The sequence below is a fragment of the Prionailurus bengalensis genome, chromosome D2, assembly GCF_016509475.1.
Source record: "Prionailurus bengalensis isolate Pbe53 chromosome D2, Fcat_Pben_1.1_paternal_pri, whole genome shotgun sequence".
Classification (NCBI taxonomy): domain Eukaryota; kingdom Metazoa; phylum Chordata; class Mammalia; order Carnivora; family Felidae; genus Prionailurus; species Prionailurus bengalensis.
In genome coordinates, this window is record NC_057351.1 from 30,014,246 (window position 1) to 30,039,733 (window position 25,488).

Genomic DNA, 25,488 nt, shown 5'->3' on the forward strand with positions numbered 1-25,488 from the left:
TCCCTCTCTCTCTGCCCCTCCCCTGCTCTCACTCTCTCTCTCTCTCTCTCTCTGAAAAATGAATAAACACTAAAAAAAAATTTTAAAAAACTGGGTGGCTTCTTTGCAGAAATTGGTAAATTAATCCTAAAATCCATATGGAAATGGAAGGTACTCAAGTTAGCCAAAACATCTTGAATAAGAAGAAAGTCAAGGAATTCACGTTTCCTGTTTGCAAAACTTATAAAGCTACAGTAATCAAGACAGCATTGTACCAGCATAAGGATAGACCTATAGATCAACGGAATAGAATTGAGAGTCCCGAGATAAACCTTTTTACAGTCATTTGGTTTTCACAGGGGTATGAAAAAAATTCAATGGTGTAAGGGTAATCTCTTCAACAAATGGTGCTATGACAATTGGATACCCACATGCGAAAGAATGACGTTGAATCCCTACCTCATACCATATACAAAAATTAATTCACAATGGATCAAAGACCTAAATGCAATAGCTAAAATTATAAAACTCTTAGGAGAACACATCGATATGAATCTTTATGACTTTGGATTTGGCAATGGTTTCTTAATATGATACCTGTTATGGGCTGGATTGTGTCCCTCCACTCCCTAATTTCTATGTTGAAGTTTTAACTCTTAGGACTTCACAATGTAGTCATATTTGGAGATATTTAAAGAGGTAATTTAAAACGAGGTCTTTAGAATGGGCCCTATTCCAATCTGACTGGCATATTTTCAAGATGAGGAAATTTGGACACATGAAGAGACATCACAGATGTGTGCAAATAGGGAGAAGACCATGTGAGGATGGGGGCTATCTGCAAGCTGAGGAAAGAGTCCTTAGAAGAAACCAAACCTGGGGCGCCTGGGTGGCTCAGTCGGTTAAGCGGCCGACTTCAGCTCAGATCACGATCTCGCGGTCTGTGAGTTCGAGCCCCACGGCGGGCTCTGGGCTGATGGCTCAGAGCCTGGAGTCTGCTTCCGATTCTGTGTGTCCCTCTCTCTCTGCCCCTCCCCCGTTCATGCTCTGTCTCTGTCTCAAAAATAAATAAAACGTTAAAAAAAAATTAGTTATTAGAAGAAACCAAACCTTCCCACATCTTGATCTTGGACTTCTAGCCTCCAGAACTGTGAGAAGATACATTTCTGTTGTTTAAGGCACCTAGTCTGTGGTATTTTATGACAACTCTAGTAAATTAATGCAACACCAAAAGAACCCCCAAAGTGGAAACAACCAAAGACCCATCAATTGTTGAATGAATAAACAAATGGTGGTATATCCACACAATAGAATATTATTCAGAAATAAAAAGGACTGAAGTTCAGATATGTACTACAATGTGAATGAACTTTAAACACTTGCTGAATGAAAGAAGCCAGTCACCAAAGACCACATACTGTGTGATTCCATGTCTATGAAATGTCCAGAATAGGCAAATCTGTAGAGATGGGAAGTAGATTGGTAGTTGCCTAGGGCCAGGGAGCATGGGAGCTTGGAGGATGACAGCTAATGGGTACAATGTTTCATTTTGGGATCATAAAAATGTTCTAAAAATGATTGTGGTGAGGATGTCACAACTCTGCAATTATGTTAAAAATCATTGAACTGTACACTTTAAATGGGTGAATTATATGGTATGTGAATTATATCTCAGTAAAACTGTTACCAAAGGGGGAGAAAGCGTTCCATTTTTTTACCTGAGAAGTATGAGTTATGTAGAGATCTAATATGATTTTTTTATCCTCTCACTTTCTCATAGATATTTGGGTTGTTTCTAGTTTGGGCTATTATTAATAAAGTGCTGTGAACATTTGTGTGCAAATGTCCAAATATGGACATATGCTTTAATTTCTCTTGGGTAAATACCCAGGAATGGAATCTCCAGATCGTGGGGTAGGTATATATTAAACTTTTTTAGGAAGAGCCAAGAGCACCTGAGTGGCTCAGTCAGTTAAGCATCTGACTTGGGCTGAGCTCATGATCTCATAGTTTGTGAGTTCTAGCCCCACATTGGGCTCTGTACTGATAGCTCAGAGCCTGGAGCCTGCTTTGGATTCTGTGTCTCCCTCTCCTTCTGTACTCTGTCTCTCTTTCTCTCTCACTCTCTCTCAAAAATAAGTAAACATTAAAAAAAATATTAAGAACAACCAAACAGTTCCAAAGTAGTGTCATTTTACACTCTCATCTGTCCCATTTATTTTCATGTCTGTTGCAGGTATTTTTTTTTTTTTTGAGAGAGAGAGAGAATGAGAGAGAGCACAAGAGGGGAGGGGCAGTGGGAGAGGGAGAGAGAGAATCTTAACCAGGCTCCACACCTAGTGCAGAGCCCTATGTGGGGCTCAATCTCACAACCCTGGGATCATGACCTGAACCGAAATCAAGAGTTGGATGCTTAACCGATTGAGCCACCTAGGCACCCCTAGGTATGTTTTATAACATAAATAATACATTAGTGCAGTCGTACGCATTGATAGTTGTAAATAAATATACAGGGGCGCCGGGGTGGCTCAGCCCGTTGAGCAACCAACTCTTTATTTTGGCTCAGGTCCTGATCTACAGTTCATGAGATCGAGCCCTATGTCAGGCTCTGTGCTGAGACTGTTTGGGATTCTCTCTCCCCCTCTGACCCTCCCCTGCTCATTCTCTCTCTCAAAATAAATAAATAAACATAAAAAAAAGTAAATATACAGATTGCTCAGATACATGATCAAAACATTTTTACTACAGAGGATTCTGAGTAGACCAGTTCTGTGGCCTGGGACTAGGAGAGACTTGATATAGCTAAAGGTTTTGCATTAGTTTTATAAGAGTGCAATAGCAAATTGCCACAAACTGGTGGTTTAATTTTTTTTTTACTATTTTAATTTTTTTTATTTTTTATTTTTGAAAGAGAGAGAGACAGAGACAGAGCATGAGCAGGGGAGGGGCAGAGAGAGAGGGAGACACAGAATCTGAAGCAGGTTCCAGACTCTGAGCCATCAGCACAGAGTCCGATGCGGGGCTCGAACTTACGGACCCTGAGACCATGACCTGAGCTGAAGTTGGACGCTCAACCGACTGAGCCACCCAGGCGCCCTTAATTTTTTTTAATGTTATTTTAATGTTTAATTTTTAATGTTATTTTAATTTTAATTAAACAACTTTAATTTTTAATGAATAAAATTTTTTAATTTTAATTAATTGAAACTTTAAAAATTTTAATGTTATTTTATTTTTGAGCGAGAGAGAGGGAGAGAGAGAGAGAACGAGCAGGGGAGGGGCAGAGAGAGAGAGGGAGACACGGAATCCAAAGCGGGCTCCAGGCCCCCAGCTGTCAGCATAGAGCCCGACGGGAGGCTCAAACCCACGAACCCGTGAGTTCATGACCTGAGCTGAAGTCGAACGCTGAACCGACTGAGCCACCAGGTGCCTCGTTGGTGGTTTAAAATAACAGGAATTTATTATCTCACAGTTCTGTAGGCCAGAAGTCTGAAATCAGGGTGTCAGCAGGGCGGGGCTCCCTCCCCAGGCTCTAGGCGAGGATCCTTCCTGGCCTCTTTCACTTCTGGTGGCTCCAGGCGCTCCTTGGTTTGTGGCTGCAGAACCCCCTCTCTTCTCTGCCTCCGCCTTCACGTGGCATTCTCCCCCCCTGTCTTCTCTTCTGCCTCTTATCAGGAAGGTCATTGGATTTAGGGACCACCGGTCATCCAGGAAGATCTTGAGATCCTCAACTGAATTAGGTATGCAAAGACCCTTTTGGGCAAATACGGTCACGTGCACAGGTTATGGGGATTAGGGCATATCTTTTAGGGGGCACCATTCAGTCCTCTACAGCCCTGTTCTAGCAGAAGGAATGGGGAGGAGAGGGTGGATTCAGGAGAGTTCTTAGGTTGGACGTGTTTTGTTTTTGTTCTTGAGGCACGGACATAGGTAGACTCAATAGGGTTTAGTGGCAGATTAGAGGCAAGGCATTTGGGAGGGGAAAGCCTCAAGGGTAACGGTCAGGTTTCCAGCTGATGGGAAGATGGTTCCTACCTGGGACATTCTTTTCCCAAGAAGGAAGAGGAAGCTTAGGCGTGCATAAGCAGACCACAGCCTACGCTCCATTTTGTTCTGGTGTCTGCTCACGTGTCGTATCGTGAGAGAGGTCTCCCCAGTGGTTCTCTTACTCTCTGCTGTTCAACCTGGGCATCAGTTAGGGTTAGATTTGGCTGGTAGTAACGGAAAACCCTCCAACAGCAGTTGTGTTAACCCATTGGAATTTTCTTTCTCTCTCGGGTTCTAGAAATCTATGAGGCAGTCCGTAGGGGGCTGATGTGGGGCATCTTGGTGACAGGGATGCAAGCTTGGTTTTTGTTGTTGTTGCTTGGTTTTGTGGGACTGCCATTCCCAAGGTTCTCTCATAACCCGAAACATCCCGGTTCTCTAGCCAGTCTGTCTCTATTTCAGCCAGTAGGAAGGAAGAATGACCATAATCACTGTGTCTTAAGGAAGGCTCCAGGAAGCTAGAATGAGACGCCCTCATCTTCACCTCTTTGGCCAGAACTTGCTCCCATGGCCACATCTAGCTGCACGGTAGATGGAGTCTTTACTCGGGGGCGGGAGGTGAGGGCTGGAGTCAGCTGAAAATTGGAGCATTCATTAGTTAAGACAAAGGGGAAATGGGAATTGTAGGATGTGTCACCTACATTCTGCTTTGTTTTTCCTCCTAGCCCCTGAGCTGACGTATATTTAATTTGTGACTTGTTTACTGCCTGTTCCTCCCCACCGGAACGTGTGGGCAGGGACTCTGTCCTGCTCACCTGCACATTTCCAGTGACTAGGAAGGACAAGCAGACTAGGTGCTTCACAAATGTTTGTTGAGGGAATAAATGACAGGCTGGGGAAGTGAGAAGAGAGAGTAAGTTTAAGAAGAAGAAAGGACTGGGATGTGAGACATACCAACTTTCAGGCGCCCAGGGGGTCTCAGAGCTGACCTTCATGGGCAGTAGTTGGAAAATGAACTGGGGTTCAGGAGAGAAGTGGGGGCTGGACTCTTTGACACATGTGATTCTTTGGGGGAGGTGTCTGGGTGGCTCAGTCGGTTGGGAGGCTGACTCTTGATTTTGGGTCAGGTCATGGTGTCAAGGTTCGTGAGATCGAGCCCCGCGTTGGGCTTTGTGCTGACAGCACAGAGACCTGATGGGGATTCTCTCCACACCCCCCTCTGTCTCTGCCCCTCCTTCCCCAAATAAATAAACATTAAAAAAAAAAAAAGAAATTTACAAAAAAATACAAAGAGCAATTCTTTGGGTAGGGCACAGTGGGATGGACCCACAGGAGACAGCGAGGGAGGAGGGCATACTCAGCCAGCTCAGGCGAATCTACCAAGCCACACGCCCCCGTCCCCACCGCACTGGGAAGGCCAACTGCTTCCATACCTCCCTTACGGCCCCTCTGGTCGGGTCAGTCTGCCTCACCATGTGGTCTGAGGATGCCCTTTATAAGAGAGGGCCCTGCAGAGCCAGGATCCACGTGCCCACCTTACAAATCTAACCAAGCATGACTCGGTACCCCAGGGGAGCAGCTCCCCAACACAGGTTTCTGGACCCCTCTGTGACTGAGGCATCGCTGGGCCTGAATAGAATAAGAGAGATATAGACAATATGATAAGACGAATATTTCACCATTAGAGCAGTCTTGAGCCAGACTGTCTGGGCACACATTCCAGCTCTTTGCAGTAGCTGTGTGACCTTGGAGACAAGTCACTTAACCTCTCTGTGACTCAAGAGTCTCATCTATAAAGTGGGGGATGTAACTAGTATTTATCTCATTAGTTTGTTCTGAGGGTCAAAAAAATGAATCTAAGTAAAGAATTTAGAACGATACCCGGTCCACAGTAAGTTCGACCTGAGAACTAGCTATTATTATAATGCCAGAGGTATTTCGTTTAAAAAGCAGCCCTTATTTTTCTTTCCCTGGCTTAAAACCTCTTTTCCTTTGGGAAATTATGGTGATGGGAGATGGGAATTGTAACTAAGAAATTGTCTTTTCTTAGCAAAATGAAAAGTCAGTACCTGGTTTTTATTTATGTGTGTGCTTAATTTGCTGGCCTGTGAAACCCCGCAGCCTAGGAACCCTGCCTAGACGCTGAGATGGCCTCTCTTACGTGAACATTTCCTTCTATCTTTTGGAGTTAATTCTAACAGGGCAGGATTGAAGACTTTTTGTTGGCCCTGTCATGCTGCTTGTGTGTGGGCGTTGGAGAGAACGATCCCAGGAAACTCAGACTAACCAGCAAGGCGACTTTTGAGATGGCTCTGTTCCAATAAGATAGGGGCTTCCTTTGGAAAAGGAGCTGGCTTGAAGGAAGGAGCAGGGCTGGAGACAGGCCGGCCTCAGCAGTCTGGGTAACCCTTCCTCCAGGCCATCATTCTTTATGCATAGCAGGCCTACTGGGCTCACAATGGTATATGAGGATGGGATGTCCAACAAGCCACAGGGCCAGACTGGGCTTTCCTCCCTCCCCTGAGGGACTATCATCCCCACAGGGAAGTAGAAACCTTCTTGGGACAGAAGTTGAGATGGGTATCTCTGGGCATCAGGTGCTTTCTGAGCCAGGTAAACAGCTCAGGGTTGAGCAAGGGGCAGCCAGACGGAGACCTTTATGATCCTGAAAGGGGTGGGACTTGGGTGAAGCAAGAGAGGTGCCTACGTGTGCAAGATTTAAATCTTGCATTCAAATCTTGCATCCGAGGTGCCTCTCTTGCCTCATCTTAACCCCAGCCCTAACACCTGAGGCCTTGTGCCTGTAAATTCCAGCTATCAAGGGCCAAAAACTTGAAGGCCTAAGTGGGGGCAGACATTAGCGTGTATCAGTGAAGGGGCAGACTGGGTGGGGCCTGGGGCCAGCTGCAGTACCCCTGCACGGTCTGAAGGGGGCAGTGGCTGCTCAGTTCTAGCTGAGCATTGCCACGTGATAACCTGGGCCCTGTGTGAGCAGACCTAAGATGCTGGGGAATCTGGATTGTATTGTATTGTATTATTTTATTTGTTTAAGTTTCTTTTGAGAGAGAGAGAGAGAGAGAGACGGACAGAACAGAGCACACAAGCGGGGTAGGGGCAGAGAGAGAGAGCGAAAGAGAGAACCCCAAGGAGGCTCCACACTGCCAGCGCAGAGCCTGATGTGGGGCTCCAACCCACAAACTGAGAGATCATGACCTGAGCCGAAGTCAAGAGCCAGATGCTTATCCGGCTGAGCTACCCAGGTGCCCCGGGAACGTGGGTTTTAAAGCAAATCTCCTGACTTTTAAGTGCTTCCTCATATTTATAAAATACTAGGCGGGCCAAATAACATACGCTGGAGGCCATGTTTTAGTCTGGCGGTTGCCAACTTATAACCTCTGTTATGATGCCGCCGGAAGGCAGAACTTCGGGCAAATGAAAGAGGCAGGGAGACAGGCCAGGAATGTGGCCTTCTGTCCCCAGCCACTCCAAGGGCTGAGCCCTGGTGCTTCTTCACCAGAATCCTTCTCACAAAGGAGCAAAGCTGTCTGCAGAGTTGATGAGAAAGTCACCGTGAACTTGCATCTCAGTGTGCTCCACGTCCGCAGGGCCACCAGGGCCCCGGAGGAACTGCGCTCGGCGTTGTCCGAGAGAGACTGCAAACGATAGTGCCGGCAGGCTCATTTCAGAAACTTCCCCCAGATGTTCCCATGGCAAGTCAGCGCTTTTCATTCCAGAAGCTGGGGTTCGGACTCCGCTCCGGGTCAGTTCAGCCATCATCTGGGGCTGAGGCCTGGGCATCAACGTTTGTAAAAGCTCTCCAGGTGATCCTTTTGTGCAGCCAGGTTGAAAACCACAGATCTAACTGATAGAAATGTTGGGTCAGGATCCCTTCCAGGTGCTTCTCCTCGGAACGTGCTTTGTGTGACCACAGCCCCCCTCCCCGGAGCATCCAGGATGCCAACATGCTAGCCTTTTCTTTTTTCCCTTTCGCTGTCTTTCAGACCTTAAACGTGCTCTATAACCTCCATAACCCTCATTGACTGATTGAGTGGGGATAATGATATTTGTTTTGCCCTTCTAACCTCACCAGCGTGTTATCAGGAGAAATGAGGCAATAAATGAAAAAATAAATGCTCTGTAAACCATCAGTATTATGCAAACACTGCTGTTAGAAGTGTACTTCCAGGTGCTGGGGTATGGCTTTGGTCCACTGGAGAGAATTTCTGGAGCAACGTTCCTAGGGCCCTGGGTCAGATGTGAATTGTGACATCCTGACTTAGCTGTGGCCTGCCTTCTCTTACTGGCAGGTGCATTTTGTGGGCGGCAGCCTGGCGTGGCCTGACCACTCCCCTCCACCCCAACTCCTACAGGAGGGAGCATACTAAATGAATAGAGACACCCAGGGGACTTCGGCCAGAGGGTAAGGCCATCTGGAGGGTGAGGGGAGATGTGTGGAACTGGATTTCCAATGCTCAGCATCCTGTCTGCTCTTCCTTGGAGTCCGGAGAGTAATCAGCAAGGGGCTTAGCTGGGTTCCAACAGCTATAGGACAGCAAAAAGAAGTGGGATAATAAAGAAGTACATGAGGTGACAACTGGCATGATAAAGAGAGGACACAGGCCCAGCTCTGAGCCCAGGAGCAGTCATAGCAGTGTAACATGGGCTCTGGTCTCAGAAAGCTGTCTGATTGGGGCAGATGAGACCGGCCCCCCAGAAGGCAGTCAAAAGTATCAGGCAGACTGTTATGAGTCAGTGTCACTTATCCGAGGCCCTGGCAGTGAGGGTGGGAGGGGGGCGGGGGGAAGGATGGACGGAGCACCGGCTGGGCATCAGAACTGGGTTTAAGTCCCAGCTCCGACCTCTAGCACAGCCTGACACTGGACAAGATGGCTTGCTCGTTGCGTTGCAGGTTCCTAGTCTGTAAAGAAGAGTCTCGGTCTAGATCTAGATGGATTCTGAGCATAGTCCGAGTTTCTCCTGTGGAAGTGCTGAGGCCTGGGAGATTGGGGTGAGTAGCCATGCTCAGGAGAGGCTTTTATGGGGAGGGTGGGAGAGCTGGGCCTTCGGTGAGACTGACACTTGGTCAGGTCAGCGGAAGGTGAGCAGAGAAGGCAGGGCAAGCAAGGAAATATGCGCAGGGGCTTAAACGGAGCGGACTCAGGCGGGCCGAGGACAGTGGGAGGTGGCCTTGCTGCAGCCCAGGATGGAGAGTCAGATCACAGAAGGCCTCAGACACCAGGCAGAGATATTTCAATTGGCTGGGTCAGGAAGGAGGAGGTCATCAAGGGATTTGGGGCAGGGCTATGACGTGATTAGGGTGCTTCTTAGCAGGAATAATGTGGCCTGGACTTCAGAAGGACTTGGATGGTAGGAAGCCAGGAACCAGGGAGGGCAGCTAGAAGACTCTTGTAATATTTCTGGCATGGGACAGTGAGGGCTAGGGGTTGAAGGAAGCAGTGGGGCAGGCCTAGAAATATTTCTCAGCATATACTGATAGACTTTGGGGCCTGAGTGCATTCAAGGGGTGGGGAACGCAGGAGTCACCTTGAGAAGCAGTTTCTCAAAGGCCAGGGAAGAGAACGCATTGGCAGCCTCCCTGCCTGCAAACAGAACATCTCAGGGTAGCCTGGAAAATTGGGAGGCTCCGCTTCTCCCTGGCTCCAGCTCAGACAAGAGATCATGGATGTAATGGGGCCATAGTGATGGCTGGGGCCTAGGTTGAGGCTCTTAACCCTCCTGATCACTGCACTGGGCTCATTCCACCTTCGAGTGCTAGGTGTGGGAGACAGAGCAATTACCCAAGCATAGTTCTTGATCCTCAAGGAGCTTCCAGCCTGTGAGTCTGGCAGCGTCATATTGGCAGGACTCAAACGGCAGCTGAGAACAACCAAATCATTCTCGTTCCCCCGATTTTACTTTATGGCTGTGTGGGCAGTGTAGGTATTTGATGAATGCCAGAAAATCTCTGTTCCTAGTTTATAACGCTACTGCCCTGAGGGCGGATCCAGGTTTTGTGGGGTTTGAAGATGAAATGATTTTGGGGAACCTCTTTGCAAAATGATTCGAAATTACAAATATAAAGTTGCTAGGCCCTCTCAGGGCCTTCCTGGGGACTCGAATGCAAGTGCGAAGCCCTCATCAGCTTCCCAATCGTGTAATAAGACCCACCACTTATTAAGTGTGTGTGATAAGCAGGTATTCCCCAACAAGGAAGGGACGGTGGGTGGGCGGGCTTTAGTATCTCCATGTTATGAATGAGGAAGCTCAGGAAGGTGACTCAGTGTCACAGCCAGAAAGCCAGGAGGTGGGGACTGAGCTCTGGACTGAGGGCTCTGGCTTCAGGGACCACATCTGAGGTCCTCTTCAATTGGGGACCGTAGCTGTCAGGCTCCTGACGTTGCTCACGAGGAACGTACTGGACCGGCCATCTCCCTTTGATACCGCTATACCGTAGACCTGGCCAGGGTTCCCCCAGGATCCAGGTCTGTGATGGAGGTTCTGCGGCAGGACCGTGTCCATTTCAGGGCACCCCATGGTGCAGCTTTGGTCCCAGGAGCATGGCCTATTCAGGCAGGGAGGCTACATACAGACAATAGAAAGGACAGTAAATTGCAGGGGTGAACATTGGCTTTGAAAACGCACAGACCTAGTTCTGGGATCTACAACTTCCTGGTTGTATGAAGTGTAGCAAGATACGTGGCGTCGCTGAGCCTCTACCTGATTACCTGTTGAATCAGGATAGTAACCACTTCGTTGTGTTTCGAGCTCATTACATGTCATCTGGTAAGGCAGTAAGGCTCCTGCATACAGCCGGCAATGAATCTAAGAACGCAGCTGCATAACCTCCTGATTCCGCATGTCCCCTCCCCCCGTTAAGGCTGAACGTTTTTTCTCAGGATTCCTCCCAGCCCGGCTAACTTCCTTTGGGGAAGTGAAAAAGGTGGCAGGTAGGAGGGGGCGCCTGATGGACCCGCCCGCGACGCCAGCGAGCCGGGGTGCGCGGGAGGAAGAGGACGCCCGGGGGATGCGGCCTGGCGGGGGCGTGGGGGGCCCAAGTCCCGCCCAGCGGGCGTGCGCCCTTCGTTCGGAGAGCCCAGGAGCCAGTGCCTCTGGGGCGGGCGTTGCGGGGAGTCGCTCTCGGTTTAGCAACACAAATCGGCCCAACGGAGATTAGGTCGGGCGGGCCGGGGTGGGGGTGATGCACTGCCGGGAGGACGCAGGTGGGACACGGCACTCGGCATCCCGGGCCCGCGAGAGCCGGCCGGAGCGGGGACCGGGTGCGAGGACCGCGAAGCCCGCGGGCTCTCGCTTACGCCGGCACAGGCCCGGCTCGCTTTGCACGCCCACCTCTGCACCCTCCTTCGGCCTCTCCCCATCCGCGGAGCTCCCGGGGCCGAGCCCTAATTTTCCCGGGAAGGGGGCCACCCTCGCCAGGCCGGCAGCGGACTCTCCGGGGCCGTTCGTCCCGCCCGGCTCGGGCGGTGCCTCTTCCCGCGCCCCGCGCCCCTCCGCCGGGCCGGGCGCCGCCACGCGCGACCATGCGCGCCCGAGAGAGCCTCCCGCCCCAGCGCCGGCTCCCTACGTGGGGGACGTGCCGAGAGAAGCCGGACCGTGGGGGATCTCGCAGCGTCGCCGCCCCCTTTCCGGCGCGCGAGGGAGCGGCCGCCGCGCCCCCCCGCCCGGGCCCGGACGCCGCCGCGCGGCGCTGCAGAGGCGGGCGGCAGCCAATGGGCGCCGAGGAGGTGGGCCGGCCGGTGGCTGTCACCCTGCCGGGGACGGGAGCGCGGAGCCGGGGAGCGCGCGAGCCACCGCCTCCCGGGCCTTGGGGGAGGAGTCGCGGCTGGAGGAGGAGGAGGAGCCGCCGAGCAGCCGCCCGAGGACCACTGCTCGCCCGGGCTGCGGAGCACCCACGCCGGCCTCACGCCTGCCGCCCCGCGTCCCCGATCGCCAGCATGATCGCCGCGCAGCTCCTGGCCTATTACTTCACCGAGCTGAAGGATGACCAAGTCAAAAAGGTGAGCCCCCGCCCGCGCCGCCGCCCGGCGCTCTGCCCGCGCGGCGCTGCATTCCGGCATCCGCTCGCCGCCGCCGCCGCCACCGCCGCCGCCGCCTCGGTCCTCCGGCGCCCAGGCTCCCCCAGGCCGGCACTGCTTGGACTGCAGGGCGGGGAAGGCTTCGCCCCTCGATTCTCCCCGGGATTGTGTGTGTGTGTGTGTGTTGGGGGGAAGACCCCCGGGCTGGACTGCTTGCTGCAGTGTCCTTGAGATGGGCTGTGGATGTCAGATGGGCCCCCGGGCCATGCGGGGAGGTGGCTGTGTGGGGACCGGTGGGTCGGTCCGTAGGGCCTGTTCGGAAGGTTCTGAGCGCCGTAGGCGGCGGAGTGATTACAGAGATGATAGGGAGGTGAGCGCGCGGCAGGCGGGGGTGCTGGCTGCAGGCCAGGCATCCCATATTTGGGGTGCCCCGGAGGAGCTCTCACCCTGGCTCTTCCAGCTGTTGCGGCTGCCCCTAAATCTGAGGACAGGGTGACCCGCCCGGCTTCCCGGAACGGGGAGGGGTTCGGAGGCCACCGGAAACTTTGCTCATAGGCCTCAGGTCCGGAGCGGCATGTCTGAATGGAATTTTTTATTCCCCTACGTGACCGCTCTCTTAAACTGTAATTTCCAGCCAGCCCAGGGAGTTTAAGTAAGAGACTGGTCTTTTGAGTCGGTTGGAGGCCTTGACGTGTATGCTCGTGACATGTGTGTACTTGCACAAGAACGCATCTCCCAACCCTGAGGGGTTGCTGCCTTTGACATCTGTCTAGCATAAAATACCGTCCACTGGCAGGTCTTAAAGCTGTATCTGTCCCCGATGCCAGCTTTGCCACCATGTTTTAAAGAAACAGCCTGGGCTGTAGGGAAAAGCGCCCATGTTATCAGTACTAGCTAGGCCTGGCACAGGCTCCTGACCCACCTACGCCCCGCAGGGGTGACATTATTGCTGGAGTAAGCTGGGATGGACAGGCAAAGTCAACCTGACTTTGGAGTTCAAACAAGGGAAGCGCCTACAGGTGACAGGCAAGAGTGTAAAGCCTGGATTTTCTGCCCTGCGAGCCACAGGATGTTCATTCGGTTCTCTTTCTATCTACCTAGGACAACCCCCTCCTCAGGCACAATAGGAAACAGGCCTGCTGAGGGCAGTGACCTCATCAAGGTCACCCGGTGAGTTAGAGGCAGAGCCAGGGCGGGTCCCTCCCTCCCTCCCTCCCTCCGCTGGGAACTTGACCGGGGCTCCTCCTAGAAGTCAGCTGAGGGGGAGGTGCTGAGACAAAGGCCCTGGGGATGCTGCTTGGATCCTGGGCCCTGTGCCCAGCGGGGACCAGAGTAGGGTAATTAGGAGACAGGCCCGGAAATCTGCTGCTGTCCCTCATAGCTCTAAGCAACAGTGACTCTAGACTTGTCAGACTATAGGGCTCGAGCGTGCTGCTGTGCAGCCCCGTGGACCTTCCTTCTGGCCACCGAGCTCAGGGAGCTGTGCATGCCAACACGTGCGTTTCACAAGTTTTCTGCAGTGGTGGTGCCGATCCTGATGTTCTTCCCGTTTCACAGTGGGGATGAGTTCACTGCCCTCCCCCTGCATGTGGGGTACTCTGTAGCGCAAGACTGCAGACCGCCGGGGTGGGGACCCAGATGACCCTTGTAAGCTTCCATCATGCATACCCACCACCACCTGCGTGGCCTCTGGGGACTATGCTGGGTTGAGGTTTGGGGTGTACTCAGTAAGGATTGTTTTGTCAGGTACTCAGTGCTGAGTGTGGCTCCAGGGCCTTCCACTCGCTGTGGTGACCTGCCTCGAATTCTGTCCACCAGGCTCCTGGAGACGTCTGAGTGTGTGATTTCTGAATCAGTTGGTCCTCAGAAGTCCTTCCTGCTCTGAGATTGCCAAGCTGACATTCCCTGCCTCCCCTCTCTGGCCTCAGAACATTGCTGGAGGAGGGTGTTGAGGCCAGAACCTCCTTCAGATAATATTATTGGCCAAGGAGAGTCTTAAAAACAAGAAGGCTTTCTTGCACCCCACGTAAGACATCTTACACTGCTTTCTAGGGGTGTGTGTGTTTGTGTATATTCCTTTTTTTTTTTTTAAGTTTATTTGTTTTGAGAGAGAGAGAGAGAGGTGGAGAGAGAGGGAGAGAGAATCTCAAGTACATTCTGCACTGTCAGCCTAGAGCCCTATGTAGGGCTTGAACTCATGAACTGTGAGATCATGACCTAAACGGAAACCAAGAGTCAGACACTTAACTACTCTAGCCACCCAGGTGCCCACACCAGGTGTGTGTGTGTGTGTGTGTGTGTGTGTGTGTGTGTGTGTGTCTATTCTTGCCAGAAGATCACCTTGGCCTGCGTGATGGGCTGTGCAGCACAGCCATCCATGGGTGTGGTCCCCAGGAAGCTTCCTGGGCCTCCTGAGAGCCTAGCAGATGCCAGTTCCAGTGGCTTAGTCAGCTTTCCCCGCCCCCACCTGTGCAGATGCTGGGGGATTGCATCTCCTTTCCCAGACTCAAGACTCGTTAGAGAGCAGCCCTTCCTACCCACCGCTTACTGTGAAAAGGCTGGGTGGGGGTGCAGGACTTCAGGCCCTGTTCTTTTTGCCCAAACTGGGCCCTACCTGCAACCCCAGTGGGGACCCAGTGAATACAGACCTCCCCCCCCCCCCCCCCCCCCCCCCGCCCCGGCCTAACCTGCCAGCGTGGGTTGCCAGGATGATTCAGCCCTTCAGCCCTAGGCAGCCCCTGGGGCTCTGGAGACAGCCCTGGCATCCCCCACTAACCTTCATTCATTTTCTTGCCTTCTGGCCTGGGGGTAAGAGGAGAGCAGATGAGGATGATGCCAGGGAAGGCTTTTCGGGATTGCTCAGGATACGGAAGTGGTCACGAAGCGGGGTATCGTTGGTCTCTTCGTTGCCTGTGAGACATGCCACTAATTCAGTCTCATAAATACATACTGGGTCGAAACAAGCCAAGTGCCTGGCCTCCCGGTGTGGAGCCCCCCTTGCCAGACTGTACCTGCATGATGTTGGTTAATGGGGTGCTGGGAAAAGTATGTCCTGGTGTTGGGCTGAAATAAGTACAAGACCTAGGTTTGCCTTTCACTCTTCTAGTGCCTTTAGGAGGCAAGGAGGCACGTGTGTGCTCGCGAAAGATTCCATTCATCAGAATCCCAGACATGTGCTGGTTCTTCAGCCAGAGGCTGGGTCCTGCCTGCGTCTTCCACTTGGCTTGGCCATTAGGACCCTGGAGGAGAGTGAAGGTTTGCGTAGTGCTTTGTTTGGGAGAGGAAGGTGAGTCCAGCAAGGTGGGAACTTGGCCTTTTAAGAAGGACTAGCTTCCAGGGCACCTGGCTGGCTCAGTCGGCAGAGCATGCGAGTCTTGATCTTGGGGTTGTGAGTCTGAGCCCCACATTGCGTGTAAAGATTACTTAAAATCTTAAAAAAAACAAAGGAGTAGCTTCCTTTCCTCCCAGGTTGTCCGAAAGGTGAGCAAACACCAGTGGGTTTTCTCTGAGTGGGATCCCCGTGACCCTAAGTAGTCTCCCTTGAGGTGAATGAACAGGTGCGATTTGTCCAACAGCCGACCCCAGGAGTGCTTGGCCCAGGAAGGTGGGGGAGAGTATGCTTAGCAGTTAAAAGGCTACCCACGGTTTAGTTTCTCAGCTGCAAAAGCAAGCATTAAAAAACAAAACAAAACAAAACAAAACCGCCCTTTCCTTACTGCTCAGGGCTGAGAGAGAGGAGAGTTAGAAAAGTATGAATAATACCTGAGACACCTTTCGACCTGGTGTTATACAAATTTCCAGTAAGAGCCTCATCCTTGGTGCATCTGTATCTCATAATCCTTGTTCCCTCTACATGGAGTGTTCTCTGGAGTTCTCCCCCCCCCCCCCCAAGAGAAGCCCCAACTCTTCATTTGGTTTGATAATTTGGGACTGTCGTGAGAGAATAAACTGGGAAAGCGGGTGGGTACAAGAACTTTCACATCTGGCCATGCCGTGCCGTCCTCCCACGCTCCTGCTGTTTTTTGGAGATGGCATGGGCAGCTCTCTCCTAAAAAGACCGATTTGGTACTGTCTCCATGTGTGTCTGCAGTCAGGGCTCCCTGCTTGATAGACTCAGCCACTGGAGTCCGCTCTGAGCATGCCCGAGGACCCCGCTGAGGGTCCAGGCAACAATACCCCTCAGAGTCCAGGAAGCAGTGGTGGCCAGACTGTTGGCATCTGCTAATTCATTTGAGGACCCTTAGAATCAAGTCCGATCGTGGGAACTCAGTGATTTCTTTGGAAAATGTTTGAGTCCTTTATTATGTGCAGAGGGCTGTGCTAGGCTAGGGTGACAGCCCTAAACTCGGTAAAATGCTCCCTCTTCTCCTGGAACATAAATAATGATTTGCTGTCTTAATGATAAGTGCAAAGCACAGAATGCTGTGAGAGCATATAGGGGCCGGTGATCAGATCATGGGTGGGAAATCGCCAGCTTAGGAATGGCTTGAAGCCAGGTTGTAGATGTGCAAATGGGAATATTATACTTAGAAACTTTGTGAGGGAGAGTCAAACGGTTCTCAAAACGTAGTTTTGCTTTCTCTCTTTGTAATGGTTTGTTATCTCTGAGCATTCTAGAATACTTTATGGCTGTCATATCAGATATCAGTTGTGTGTGTATGTGTGTGTGTGTGTGTGTATTTGTGTCTATCTGTCTATGTATCTGTCTATCTATCTATCTATCTATCTAATAGTACTAAGGAAATCTGGAATGGAGTCCAGAAGGTTATTCTTTATAAAATAATCATTCATTCATTCATTCATTCATTTCCAGAGGGCTATTTTTACTCCCTCTGCTTCTTTCTTTTAGGAGAAAAACCCATCTCTGTTGATTTTTTTCTCCCATCTTTGTTGATTTTAATGAATTAACTTGGAATCTATATTTTAATTCTCTCCACCACAAGTCAACATGTATGAGTCAGGTCTTATGAAATATTTGAGGTACATAAAAATGTTGAGAGTAACAACAACCACCTGCGTACCCGCCATTCAGCTTGAGAAGCAACCGACACAGGAAGGAGTACATTAGAGACGGAGCTAAAACCCTGAGCTGGAACCCCTATGTTTCCATCTTTAGTCCCATCTGTTTCTCCTTCCAGAGAGTGCCTGTGTCCTGATTTTGATGTTTATCATTTCCATCCCTGTTTTTATACTTTCATTATATATCTTGTATCTGTAAGCAGTATATAGTGTTACTTTATGTGGTTTTAAGCTGTGGTAAATGATGCTATACTGCGTGTATCCTTCTGCAACTTGCCTTTTCTAGCTCAACATTCTATACTTGGGATTTTTCCTTGTTGCCCCATACACCTCTGTTTCATCGACTTAAACTGCTGCACGCCCTTACGTTGTGTGTTGTACACACCACAATTTATCATTTAATCTCTTCTTTTGATGGGTGTTTGGGTTTCTAATGTTTCACGTTACAAGTGCCACGGTGAGTCTCCTCCTGCACGCTCCTTCAGTGCACATGCGCGTTTCTCTAGGTTCTAGGCTGGGTATCTGGGACGGAATTGCTGGGCAGAGGAGTGTGTGCGTCTTCCCACTTTCAAGATTTTGTCAAATCGCCATCCCCGGTGGTCCTGTGACTTTGTACTCCCGTCAGAAGTTCGCACGGTTTCCTGGTGTTGCACACCAACCCCCGTACCGTTAAACCTGTAACATTTTTTGGGAGAGTGTTTCATTTTTTAAAGAGTCGGTTTCTTCCCAGTCATTTATTTCCATTCACGTTGCAGCATTCAAGCTTAGTTTAAAATTAGCCGTCTCCCAGTTTACCTTATCATGCAGAGCCCTCGTCGTGGAGTGTCTCCGAGGGAAGCTGAGAGCTCTGGTTGTGAGCGGTGCCAGCCCCACTGACGGCTGCACGGCCCCGAGGAGGGGGGACTGGGTGCGGGGAAAGGCAGGGAGGGCTCTCTGTGGCCCCACGCGTTCCAGCGTGGGAATCCGGTGAACTTTTCCGGGAATTTAAAAGTGCACATGTGCTCCTGCCCGCACACCCTCTCTTCCTGAGGCGGGGCTGGCTTATCAGTCTCCTAAACGCGCTGGCTGCTGGCTCCGCTGGCTGTGCTGGAGAACGCTCGGGCCTGCAGCCTGTCTTGGACTGTCTTCCGTAAAAGGAGAGGGTGGCAGTGCCCCGCGGCAGGAAAACTGAAATGTGTGGTGTGCAGCCCAGCCCTTTGCAAACAGAAGTGCTGGTCCCTGCTCTGAGGCGGAAAATGTCGGATCACGTTGCTCGTCTGATTCCGGGCCCGGTCACAGGCCACAGACGTTGAGACCTTGGGGGGACCTTCGAGGGAATTGAATGCCTACTAGGGGCCTGTCTTCCTAACACAGATCTAATTTAATCATCAGTAACAATACTAATGGAAGCCAACGTGGAGTGCCTGTCACGCTTCCTGCCGGGGAGGGTGCTAAAGGCATTACGTCCCCACAGTGCCCCAGTGAGGGGGGTGCTGTTCATGATCTCCACTTCTGGGTAAAGACCCTGAGGCTCAGACAGTGAACAGAAGAGCCAGCCTGCAGACCCATTCAGCCTGATTGCCGGGGCCCCGTTATTTTTTAAGTTGAGCTAAATTCTCATCCTGTCGAACTCCCCGTTTTAAAGTGTACAGTGTGGGAGCGCCTGGGAGGCTCGGTCGGTTAAGCGTCCGACTTCGGCTCAGGTCATGATCTCACGGTCCGTGAGTTCGAGCCCCACATCGGGCTCTGTGTTGTCAGTTCAGAGCCTAGAGCCTGCTTGGGATTCTGTGTCTCCCTTCTCTCTCTGCCCCTCCCCCACTCACGCTCTGTCTCTCTCTGCCTCTCAAAGAATGAATAAATGTTAAAAAAATTTTTTTAAGTGTACAATGTGGTCTTGAGTATATTCACAAGGTTGTACAACCATTACCATCATCTAATTCCAGAATATTCTCACCACCCCCCAAAGAAACCCCACACCCATTAAGCAGTCACTCCCCAGCCCTTTGCACCTACTAATCTACTTTCTTTTTTTAAAATGGATTTACCTCTTCTGGACATTTCACATAAATGAAAACATACAGTATGTGGCCTTTGTGTCTGGTTTCTTTCACTGAGCAGTATGTTTTCAAGGTTCATCCATGCGGTAGCATGTATCATTATTTCATGGCTGAATACTGATGTTTAGACATTAGGTATTTGTCAGTTGATGGACATTTGGGTTTCTTCCACTTTGGAATAATGCTGCTGTGAACATTTGTGTACATGTTTTCCCTGTGTGGACGTAGGCTTTCATTTCTCCTGGGCATATGCATAGGAGCAGCATTGCTGGGAGAGCCCCTGACTTTGTCCACCTTGAGAAAGGCATTGTCTGCATTGAGAAATGAGGAAACCAAGGGGCGCCTGGGTCAGTTAAGCAGTTAAGCATTGGATTTCGGCTCAGGTCGTGATCTCACAGTTTGTGAGTTCAAGCCCTGCATCAGGTTCTCTGCTGTCAGCACAGAGCCTGCTTCAGATCCTGTGTCCCCCCTCTCTCTGTCCCTCCCCCACCTGTGTTGTTTTCCCTCTCTCTCTCAAAAACAAACACAAGAAAAATTTGTTTAAAAAAAAAAAAAGAAAGAAATGAGGAACACCAAGACCCCAAGGGGTGAAATGACTTGCTAAAAACCACACAGTTCATTAGTAATAGGGACAGGAACACTACCCGGTCTCCTGTCTCAGAAACCCATGTTCTTCCCACCATACCACACCCAACACTCAATCTTGTTGTTTAGGGAAGCGGATCCAAGGAGGTAGAGAGATGGGTCAGAGCTGTACAGGACCCCCAGGTTCCCCAGACTCCTGTCTCTCCTTCTTCCCCATCCTCTCCAACTGGCTTTGCTTGTCCTTCCCCTTCCCCCGCCTTCCCCAGCTGAGTGTTGACTGATTCCCTCCGCTGGGGAAGGAAATTGGCCCAATAAAGTCATTTTGCAGTGAAATGTTAGGGATTTCCCCTGTTTTCCAAATTTCTCCCTGTACCCTTTGTATTTATCTTCCTCCCCCATCCTTGTTTGCATGGATGTGTAACACAGATCTAATTTAATCATTTTAATTTAGTTAATGTAATTTAATTTATTTTTAAATATTGAATATTTAAATTTAAAAATTAAAATTAAAATTTTAAATTAAATATTTTAAATTTATTAAAATTTATTTAATTTTATTTAATCTGATTTAATTTAATCTAATTTAATCATTTAATCATTAGAGGACCCCCTAATGCTCCTGTAATGCACACTCCTAAAGATTGTTCTCTCCTTGCCTCTGCCTGGCCCCACTGTGAGCAGCTGGCTTCCTTGACTGGGGTTTGCTTTCAGCCATGTTATTCAATCTGACCTCATTTCTCTGATGTCTCCTGGTGCCTTCTGGGTGGCGGGGTGGGATGAGCGGAGTAGGAGACCCAGGCCACTGCTGTGATAAAGGCACCGCCTCACCTTTGCAAAGTTCTGTTCTATTTACAACATGCTTTCACGTGCTTGATTTAGTTGAGTCCCTCCAGCCAGCTTGGGTGTAGGCATTTCTTCCTGCAATTGCATCCGGGGCAGGAGAACCTCAGGAAGTGGAGTTGACATGCTCTTGGTGGCCAGAAAGCAAGAGGACCAGGATAAGGACACAAGTCTGGCTGACACCGGTGGGCAGATGGTACCACGTATGCATGAACCAGGACTGAGGTCCAGGGCTGTGCGCTTCCAGAACAGTCCGCTGCGGCAGCCCCCTGTAGAAACCATCGGCCAAGGCTCCCGTAACAGGGCTGCTGGAGCTGTGTGGCCCAGAAGAGTAGTCACCAGCCATGCATGGCTGCTGGGCACTTGACATATGGGGAGCCTGATTTGAGATGTGCGATTAAGTGTAAAATACAAGATTTCAGAGACTTCGTGTGACAAGAAGTTACATAAAATAGCTCACTAGTAATTTTAAAAACATTGTTTACCTTGGGAGTAATATTTTGGAGGTAGTGGGTTAAATAAGATGTTATTAAAATTAATTTCACCTGTTATTTTTTTAAAAATGTGGCCACTAGAAAGCTTAAAATGATGTATATGGATTGTATTTGTGTCGGACAGCGCTCTGCGAAACAGTGAAGTTTATGGCTAAAGTTCGGACAGAGGCACTCTGCATTTAAAGCAGTGGGTTCTCATAGGTCCTTGGGCCTCATCTGTAAGACTAGGAGGCTAGAATCCATTGCCTTTAACAGATTCTTCTAGCTTGAGCAGTGCCGTGGTAGCCATCAAGCTGTCTGGGCCTCAGTGTCCTTATTTGTCAGACGCGGTAAATGACTCCTGCCTTGCTCTCTGCCCGTTTCACCAATTCGAGGGTGGGTGTGGAAACACTTGGGAAGTGTGCAGAACTGTACAGATGCCAACTGTGATCCTCGTCGGTCACACCCCACCCACGTGTGGGCACCTTGGGAGGCATGGTGGGGGGTGGTGCTGCTTTCTGCATAATACAGGATGGGCAGCCGGATCCCTGAGCCGGGGCCAGGATCCTGGGTACCAGGCTGCGTTTGCCAGCAGGGGTTTCTGTGTTCTGAGTAATCCACGGTGCAGTGTGGCTCCTGTGCCTGCCAGGTAGGAGAGCAAGAGGGCAGTTTTCATTATTGCTGCTTTACCGATGGAAAAACACAGAGGTGGAAGTGACTTGCCCAAGGTGATAGAGGGGTCAGGGTAGCTGGAGGAGGCCTGAGGTCTGGCCATTTCTAGCCAGGTCTGCTCACACCACTGCAGTGCCTTGAACCCCACGGCATGAGGGTTTGGTCATCTCGTAGTGAAAGCAAAACTATCTGCACTTTGGATCCTCTCTTCTCTCTGGTCTGGAGGTACCTGGGATGTTGGGGACTGTGAGTCTGGAGGCTGGACCCAGCCCCGAGCCATCAACCAGGAGGCCGAGCGTTAAGCCTGTTGTTCTTGCCCTGCCACATTCCAGGGCTGTTCTGTTCCCCTTGAAGCCACCGGGTACCTCCTTTATTTTTAGCCAGTTCAGTGTGACAGCTTTCTTCTCATCCTGGGCCAGAGCTTGGTTTCTCTTAGCAGCCGGGAGGCGCCTATTACTGGGGATTAGTGGGTACCGAGGTCCCCGGGAAGACCTTGGACGTGACCTCACGGCCTTCCATGATTCTCCTAGCAAGAGGATTCTGGGGAATTCGGGGAGGAGCGTCAAGTTTGGAATCTTGAGCTGGAGCCCAGCTGGGTGCTGGGTGCTTGGGGCCTTTCACTTGACTTCGTGGCCCCAGATGCGCCCACCCTGCAGATGTGTAGGGTGTCTCGGGGCAGGTTGAAGTGCCCGGCCTGGGCCCTGTCCACGCTTAACATCTCAGCTTCTCGAACCTCAGTTTCCTCATCAAGAATGGGGATCCCATTCTCCTCCTGACTTGCTGTGACTAAACAGAAGTGGTGTGTGAATAATCTGTGGTGTCGGCCCACGGCAGTTGAAAGGGAACCAGCCGTTCAGATGGTAGATAAGGGCCCTGGGCTGCCTGAGGGCATGAACCTTGGAAAAGAGCCTGGGGAAAGTGTCTTCACATCCCGAAGGGGGCCTGTTTGCTTTGGGGTCCTGTTTGCTTTGGTGACTGTTTGCACACACTTCTCTCACCCGCATCTCTCCCTGGGGAGCCTCGAAGGTGGAATTTATTTTCCCAGACACACTTCCTCTGGTGACTCTCAGGTATTTAGCGGTCTCTGGGAGGCTTGACTAGTGGAGTGAGAATGTCAATTGTCTGTAGGGCTCTGTGTCCTTCTGGGCCTCAGCCTGGAGAGACAGACGTTGTGGGGAGGGGGTTGAGAACCAGAGGATGCCTGGAACGCGGCATCCCTCATCCCTCGGGGAGAGGCTGTTGGCCCCACGGGGTCCCCATGAGTCTGAAGCGAGGGGCCGGTGCCGGGAGTTAGGGCTGGGCTATTCAGGGGAGAGGAGTCTCGGGCCTTATCTGAGCCAGCAAACCCTTCTGAGACCTCCCCGACTAGGCGTCACCGCAGGCCTTCCCGCCAGGCAGAGCGGGCACCCGGCCCAGCAGAGGAGACACCCGGAGGGCTGTGCAGAGGACGCAGAGGGCCTAGAAGCATGGCCCCCGGACCCCGGGCACCCACAGTCTAGCCAGAGACACAGCGTGCGCACCTGTTGTTGCCGCTCCTGGGGAAGCCTCTCCCACTGCGATGTGTCCGCCAGGGCAGAGGGATTCCTGCGTAGTGGACAGCACCGGCCGAGGGGATGTTGAGCACCTGGTGCAGCTGGTGTTGGGGGGGGCAGACCGTGGCATCCCCCTCGGAGGAGGTGAGTCTGGAGGTGGACTTGGGGAGAAAGAAGGAGCGAGGCACCGAGAGGCCCTTTACGGGCCGAACAAGCAGAGGGGACGGTGGAGGTGTGAGGGAAGGGCCTTTGGGCGAGAGAAGAGAGAAGGGACCACCGCCACCGGGGCCCCGGGCTGCCTGAGGGCAGGCAGGCCGGCGCTGGGACAGGTGGTTCCTGTGGGGAACGCGGAGGGTGAACGCATCTCCTCCTGCGGCCGTGAGGAGCTGAGCCGGAGCCGCCTCCCCAGCTGCCAGGAGCAGGACAGGCACGCGGGTCCCCTGGGCTGCCACCCGCAGCGGTGAGGTGGGGCTGGGCCCTGAGGGGCCGGGACCCTGCCGAGGGCAGGCGCAGGGCTTAGGCTGGCACACAGCGCCGCGGAGGATGACCTGAGGGCTCACCGCGGTTTAGAACTCCCTCCCCCCGATCTTGTGAAGGCGGACGAGAGCTGGTCACACGGCCAGTGGCTGGTGGAGACTGGACGACACGGGCCATGCTGTATGCAAGGCCAGGGAGCCACGCTCCTTCTGAGAGGACGGAGCTGTGGCGTTAATGGCACCCACATTCCCACGTCTCCCTACGGGAAGACCCCGGCTGGGGTTCTCTCTGGGCGGAGCACGAAAGCTTACCGAGGAAGAAGCACAGGACCAGGAACCAGGGAACTTGGTGTCCGCCCCAGTTCTCTTGCTGACCACTGGTCACCCTGGCCATTTGAGGAACCTCTCTGGCCTCTGATTTTTCCTCAGGGTGTTGGAAGTGATGGCACCTGTCCTGCTTCTCTGGACAGGATAGTTTGAGGACCAGTATGTGAAAGTGGGATGCAGAGTAGAGGGGTAGGCCTTGAAAGTTCAGGGCCACGTGAACATACCCACGTTACGGACGGAAAAACTGAGGTGCCTACAGGATATCAAAGCCAGAGGCAGACATGGGTGTCCACGCCGCCTTGGCTGTGCCTCATCACTGAACCAGGCAGGGTCCTGAGAAAATCTAAGTATGGCTGTTAGTTAGTACACGTCTTTTTTTTTAATTGCTAATTTTTAAATTTTTATTTGTTTATTTTTTAAAGTTTATTTTTATCGGGGCACCTGGGTGTGGCTCAGTCACTTAAGTTTCTGACTTCAGCTCAGGTCATGATCTCGCGGTTCGTGAGTTTGAGCCCTGCGTTGGGCTCTGTGCTGACAGCTCAGAGCCTGGAGCCTGCTTTACATTCTGTGTCTCTCTCTCTCTCTCTCTCTCTCTCTCTGCCCCTCCCCCACTCACACTGTCTCTCTCACGAAAATAAATATTAAAAAAATTTTTTTAAAGTTTGTATTTATTTTAAGAGGGAGATAGAGAGCAAGTAGGGGAGGGGCAGAGAGAGAGGGAGACAGAATCCTAAGCAGGCTTTGGGCTGCCAGCACAGAGCCCAATGCAGGGCTCGAACTCATGAACCGTGAGATCATGATCTGAGCCAAAGTCAAGAGTTAGACACTTAACCAACTGAGCCATCCAGGCGCCCCCTTTTTCAAAATTTTTACTGTTTATTTATTTATTTTGAGAGAGAGAGAGAGCGAGCATGTGAGAAGGGGAGTGGCAGAGAGAGAATCCCTAGTAGGGTCCATCAGCACAGAGCCCAATGCAGGGCTCAAACCCATGAACCCATGAGATCATGACCTGAGCCTAAATCAAGAATTGGACGCCCAACCAACTGAGCCACCCAGGTGCCCTGGTTAGTACAAGTCTGAAAAGCAGGTCCTGAAGGAAATAGGAAGGTGGGGTTAAGATTTCAGGGGAGGAAGTGTTTATGATTACATTCCCCACCCCCACTCCACCCCCCAGCTATGATTCCATTTTTGTAAAACGAAATAAAAAAGGCATGCGTTGTATATATGAGTGTCTCGGTAGAAAAACCATTTGGGTCTATAAAGCTCTTAGCAGGGATTTCTCTGGGAAGATTGGGGGAAGATTGATGTGTTTATGTGTTGTGTGAATATTTAAATAAGCGTATATTACTTATTGTTACTATGACTTACTGTTTAATACAACAGTGCGGTGTTTCAGAGGAGTTTTGCCAGAGTCTTTAATTTGTTGTGGTTTCGGGCGGATGGCCACTCTACCTTTATTAGTTCTCTCATCTATAGAGTGGGTCAATAATGTTTGGTAATCAGTGCATTTCTCTAGGTATTCAGGTAAA

At 51.2% G+C, this 25,488-nt stretch overlaps 1 protein-coding gene across 2 annotated transcripts in view; it reads left to right on the forward strand.

The window, feature by feature from the left end:
• Positions 1 to 25,488, forward strand: part of HK1 (hexokinase 1) — a 126,088-nt gene that overhangs the window by 42,396 nt on the left and 58,204 nt on the right. Inside the window, exon 1 of one of the 2 annotated variants that reach the window (XM_043596512.1) lies at positions 11,740 to 11,981. The exons of the other annotated variant lie outside the window; for it this stretch is intronic. Coding sequence (XP_043452447.1) covers positions 11,919 to 11,981 — 63 coding nt within the window. The 5' untranslated portion in view covers positions 11,740 to 11,918. Of the gene's footprint in view, positions 1 to 11,739; positions 11,982 to 25,488 lie in introns of those variants that run through there. 2 annotated transcript variants of the gene reach the window in all.